At 41.3% G+C, this 6,339-nt stretch overlaps 1 protein-coding gene across 1 annotated transcript; it reads right to left on the reverse strand.

The window, feature by feature from the left end:
* Nucleotides 1–3,055: 3,055 nt before the first annotated feature.
* On the reverse strand, nt 3,056–3,769 carry TMEM215 (transmembrane protein 215). Its single transcript, XM_036737622.1, has one exon. It carries the CDS (start codon nt 3,767–3,769, stop codon nt 3,056–3,058), a length of 714 nt encoding a protein of 237 aa, XP_036593517.1.
* Between the last annotated feature and the right edge of the window lie 2,570 nt (nt 3,770–6,339).

Consider the following 6,339-nt stretch of genomic DNA (forward strand, 5'->3'; position numbering starts at 1 on the left):
TGTAATAGAAAGTAGATCCAGAAAGACAAAAAATTTAACAGTACGATTAAACAATCTATTCAAAGATCAAATTGAAATAATATTACTGAAAAAAATTACAAAGTAACTATTATACTTTTACTTGTTCTCCAAGGCTATTTCTTCAATGCCAGCTGGAAAATATTAATGTTTCAACGTCCTTTATGCTATTTAAATTGTGGATTGGAAGTAGAGCATACTTTTTTTGTTTAATGCTTCTTTCTACTTTTTTAGTTGAAGTTTTGAGCATTAGGGAAATATACTCCGAAGAAAGTACACTTCATATCAGACCTTAGCTCTTGAAACTGCTAATTTTGTGTATTGAGCTGCATTGTGTCATAGTGTAAGGGGGGAGATTTAGTCTAGAACCTCAAGAAAAAAATATCACATATACTCAACCTTATATTATTCTGAGGGAAAAGTATGCCTTTTATAATTTAGAACTAAATTACTGTTTTAGCTCAAAGCCTTCACATCACAGTGTTAGGGAGGGTCACAAGGAAGTTATGGGTTCTGAAATCTGATAATGTGATATAAGACTTTGAACTACTAAAATAGTAGTTCAAGTCAAGCCCAAGTTTGTAAACTAGAAGTTTTGTGGTAGAAGAAGAGGTGATGTGGTGAGCAGAGGGAGAGAATGTATAAAACAAGCTGGTTATTTTGATCCTGTTATGTCTAGCAAGTAAGTGAGCTTTCTTGTTAGACCCAATGGACAGAAGATATTGGAGGAGCAGCAATATAGAACTACCTTTGGGGTTTGCTTACTTGCTTCTAAAAGCTTTCAACATCTTCCACAGGTTTCACCACATTAGACCTTTCCCAGGGGCTAAACTAGTGCTTTTCATCTTCAGAAAGGTAGCAGCATGATTTGGTAGCTATCTCTACAATCATCATCATCACTGCCACCACATCCACTGCCCTCACAATCCTCATGTATTAATTAACATAACCCTAGGAAAAATAGGTATAATGATGTCAATAAAAGATTTCTATTTTTTTTTCTGTCTGCAAATTTATTTTTGTACTTAGCTTACTTCTTACATACTATATTATCTTGGGCTGCATACCTATTTATAAAATACTTCTTCCCAAACCTTATTCCTCAAACTAGTTTCTTATAAAATTATAGTCAGTAATGTGAAAAATTTACTTTCGTACATGTGTACAAAATCATTTTTAGCAATAACAAACAATCTCACAGTTATTTATGTGAATTTCTTTACCTTTGGCACGCATTTTATTTTAAATAATTTCCTTGAAGTATACAAAGTATCTTTTGGCAGCATCATAGACTCTTTAGGGATTGAAGGGACCTCAGATCTGGTCTAACCCTCTCATTTTACAGATGGGAAACTGAGGTTCAGAGGTCACATGACTTGTCCAAGGTCACAGAACTAAGATAAGTAATTTATGCACAGAAAAAAGATTAAATATATCTGAAATAGATTTGACAGGTGTGATTTGTAAAATCCTTTAGTTTAAATGATATTTTAACTTTTGTATCCTTTATGTAAGGGCTATGACATTGGGTCTAATGTACCCCCAAAGAAATAGTCCCCAAATTAGTATTATCTAATTCCTCCTTCCCCTGTGTATTTTAGAGCAAATGGGTGGAAACACCTGTGAGAAATTTTTTAATGATCATTTTCTGAAGTTTGTAAGATCTTCTTTGCCCCTAGAAAGAAACCCATCACGATCACTATTTTTCTATATTGACCTCAGATTTCAATTAAGCAGATATGTATTTTCACTTGGGCTGGTTGCCCTTACTATTTGATGCAATTGGCACTGAAAAGTGAAATGGGAAATATTCGTAAAGTTTCCACTATGGTAGATTTTTGTTGTTTTTTGTTTTTTTTCCCTTAAAAACAATGAAATCTGGGTCAAATAAAATTGACCTTTTTATGAAGTGCTAAGAGATAATTAAATCTGTGCTTATCAGAAAGTTTTCTATTCCATTAACCCTGGTAGCATTGGAATGTCTAACTTTATGTGAACATGCATGCAAACACTAGGTTTCGAGATGTTTAATCAATGTGTTTCATGCAAATTCAGCATATTGTTCATAGCTTCAGCAATTATTGTGTGTTTATGTCTATACATATAGTCTGTGGGCGGGAAGAGTCCTATGAGAATAGTAATTCCCAAAAAACTTCTACCCATAATTTTAATGGTATTTACATGTAGTTGTAAAAATTCATTTTGATTTGGTGAAAACTAATTTGAATCCCTGTAATTCTTTCGTCCATGTTATGTTTTACTTCATGAGAAAATTATATATGTAAGATAACTGTATATTTAAAACACTTCAGATAAAGCCATCAAATGATCAGATTAAGAACTGATATAACATTCTAAAACTGTGAGTTTTTCACAGAACTGTGGACATTTTATTTTAACCAATGCATGCAGTTCCCTGAATGGTGATTGTCAGAAGATCATAGAACTGGAATATAATTCAACTTTTTAAAGTTATCCTTGGACTTTCAGGGAACATCTAAGAAGGAATATAACTATTTTCCTGATTGGGGAATTAAATGAGTGTAAAGAGCTTCTTAACCATTTAACCTCCACCCAGTTATCTAAAGTAACCAAGCATAAAATTGGTCTTTCAATATTCTTCAGAAATCAAGAAATTCTCTTACTGAAAACATACATTCTCATACCTCATTTGTTACTTTTTATAGACTGCTGGCTCCTGATTTGTCTTGTTATTAGCTGATAACACATAGTACTTTTGATCTGTTTTGTAAGACTCTCAACATCATTTAAATATGTAAGAAATCTGAATTCTTATTTATTTGGTCACCTTCTCACCTTACCTCCCCTTCTTGACCTCATCATTTCTCATTAAAATAAGTCCCCAACCCTTAGGCATGCTCATTCACAGGGCTTCAGGCACAGGAGGTCTGAGCATCCAAGACATACCAGATCAATTTCTAACAGTTCGAAGACTTCATGCAGTGCAGTGTTTTTTTCCTTTAGTAGCTGAAATTTGCCATGTTTGTATAAACATACATATGCTTTTGTGCATCATTTAAACTATTGTCTCATGGTCCCAACTGATTTGGCTTGGATTGATGTAACAACAGTATCTGTCATAAGGACTGCTCTTGTAGGAACAGACGATGATACTGTCTTGTGGTACAAAGAAAATGCTGTCCTCAGGTTCTGGGCAGTCAGATCTGACCCAAGTGGAGCACTCTGGTTCCAAGGCTCTGTAGTTGGGGGTGCTCCCTAATTCTGGGAAGGTGCCTGAAGGGCAGTACCCTTCCAGGTATCTGGAAACCTCCTGATCCTCTTTTTGGACCAGACTCTTGCATTCCTCTTCTCCTGTAGCAATGGTATTAGTGACAGAACTGGCCACAGGCATTTCTCCCTTTGGGGAAGTATTGCTTCTGAGGTATGTCTTTTTGACCAACTCATCAGAGCTCCCCTTTCCTGACTCCAGGTCAGATGGGGTCTTCAACAGTTCAATAACTTCCTTGTCTTTTGATCTTTTGAAGCAGGGGAGTTTTCGGCACCAGAGGAGTTCATTCTCGGGCCATTTTGTGCAGCCCTCTGTTTTCCGGGCCAGAGCAATGGCAGCTATCCCTGGCAAACAAATCGCAGGTCCTATGGCAAGGAGGGGGATGTCTCCCAGGGTCTCCCCTTTCATCCCAGAAACAGTGAACATGAAGCCAAAAACAAGGAAGACGCTGACCAAGGCTACCACCAGTCCAGTCCTCGGGTTGATGTCATCTGGTCTCATCTTTTATCCCAACCAGATCATGAATGGCTCCAGCGAAGAGAGAACAGCTCTTAAATTCCTTCTGTCAGACGTGATGCCAGGGTGAGTAAAACCCAAGGAAAGTTTCCTTTTGCAGACACTCCAGGTCTCTTTCTCTCTCACACAAGTAGCCTCGAACACATTGTCACACACCTACTGGACTATTTGGCAATACCCAGAGCTTCTTTTCCAGTCTCCCAAAGGACTTGCCCAGGAGCAAAGGGATGGAAACCAATCCCACTCTCATCAGAAAAAAATCCACGGTAGCTGTCCCTCAGCTAATTTCCACGTTTCTAGGAGGCAGGACTTACTTTTTCCCCCGGACTCTGCATCATGCTGCAAAGGGAGGTACTTGTGTCTGTCCAGCTTTCCCGGGGGTAGGGTGTTCATACCCCTCTTTTGGATTTCAGGTCAGATCAGAACATGCAAGTGTTCACTTCCAGACAGGGAGTCAAATGCCTATATATGTTTGTGGATAAATGTGAGCATGCCTGTGACAGAAGGAGGAAGGATTTAATGATGGAGAGAGGGAAAGATTTTTTGCCTACTCTTGTTACATCACGTTTTGGAGCAAGCTGGGAAACAAAGAGGGACGGGTGTGAGGGAGGGTGGTAGAGATCAGAAACGGCAATGAGCCCGCAAAGGAACAAGAGGTCCCAGACGATGTGTCAGTCAATTAGGGTAGGGAGAAACCAGCCATGTTCTTCTGGGGAAAAAACCTGGCACATACCCCTCTTCTCTGAGAGAGTTTAGGAAAGCCCGTGTTGGGCACTTGAGTACCCAAACTCAACACGGTACTAAAACCATGTACAGCCATTAACCCCAACTCTGAGTGCTGGTCTCATTTGTATAGTGCCTCGAAACAAGGAGGAAGTGAGTGGGCAACGGAGTGTGGGTGGTTGTTCATGATTGGGGAGGATGGAAAAGGGGTAGTAGAATGAGAATTAGAAACGCCTAACATCTGATTGACTTCGGCGATCCGGCCCGGCCCTCCAACCCGTACACAAACGCTCCAGCCCGGTCCCCAGCCTGCACCTAAAGCTACAGTGCCTCGATTGAGCCCCCATTTGCTTCCCCAGCACAAAAGCTGGGACGAGGAACAAACTAGCAATTAGGTTGCGCAGCCCAGGAGCGCTGCCCTGACTTCTACATCCCTTCCCCACCCCCTTTCCTATCCCCTCCACTCCTTCGTCTCTCCTACCCACCAAAGTCAGGGAGAGGAGACTCTGAGAGAGACCCTATCCCCTCGCTCCACTCATAGGGGTGGGGTGGGGTAGAGAGGGGAGTGTTACGGGCTTAGACCTAAGCGCACCTGCTAAGTGAGATCCCTGGAACTGGGAGCAGAGAATGGAGAGTTAAGAGCAAAGAGCCCTCCTTTACTCTGGGGAAGAGCTCCCAAGCCGGGAAAACTGCTCACAAAGCAACCTCGGGCTGCACATCTGTCGACGAAACAAACTAGCCACCAAACTAAATTCACCCACATCCTAGGAGTTAGCTGTGGATTTCTGTGGAGGCGGGCTTTACTCGCTCTCCTCTTTGCCAGCTGGTGTCTCGTGGTAGCCCATCCACGCAAGTCTTTCCTCAAGCATCCAGCGTCGGAGAGCGAGACAATACAAGGATCTCAGAGCCTCCCTGAATGCCCAGAACTCTGAGTGTGTTTGTGTCTGGAGGTAGCGAGGAGAGGGAAAATTGGGATACTGGACTCCCCATTCCTTCCCCCACCACTGTCGAACTCCAAAGGGTGGGAGAAATAGGCTGACAATGCCTAGGACATAGTGAGCGCGTTAAACGTTTGTCGACTGGTTGGCAAACTGATCCGGGTGCGTCTCTTTGCTGACTTGGCAGCTTGCGTTAGGGGAGGATAGAATAACACTCTTACAACCCCTGTTGGTCTTTGGAAGGCTTCTTAAGCTGATTTAGTTCAGAGGAAGGAAGTAGGGGTGGAAGGGGATGATGAAGAGCACGGGGGCTTAGGTCTTGGTAATTGTGCCCAGTGGTCCTGGATGCAGGTTTTCTTGTTCAATATTTCTCTCAGAAATCACAGCCAAGCAAGTTTATTTTCCTGAATTAGACCCAATCTGCTTTTCAGGCTTGTTATACCCAGTCTAACTGTAGAGACAACATAAAAAGAATGCTGCATTTGAAGGACTATGACCTGAGTTTGAATACCAGTTCTGCCATTTATAACCTCTGGGCACATCACTTAATTTCTCTGATCCTGGTTCTTCATCTGTAAAATCAGAGGGTTGTCTTAGGGTTTTAATCAAAGATTCTCAATCTGGGGTACCAATAATCCCAGGGAGCACAAGAAGCTTGTCAAAAAGGAATGGGGAATTTTTAGTAGAGGGGAAATCCTATGTTATCCTATTGTTTCAGTAATCCAGCTAGCAGCTTCTGTGGGGGTGTAAGACACACCAATAGCCAGTACCCAGAAAACTGCCAGCACTCTGCAAAAGCACAGGTTCTTTTGACCTGCTTAACTAAGGAAAGCTATGTGAAGGGGTTGACAAGCTTACTTTAATTCAGCATACAAATATCATTCACTTAGTTAA

The sequence above is a fragment of the Trichosurus vulpecula genome, chromosome 9 (genome assembly GCF_011100635.1).
Source record: "Trichosurus vulpecula isolate mTriVul1 chromosome 9, mTriVul1.pri, whole genome shotgun sequence".
In the NCBI taxonomy this organism is placed as follows: Eukaryota; Metazoa; Chordata; class Mammalia; order Diprotodontia; family Phalangeridae; genus Trichosurus; species Trichosurus vulpecula.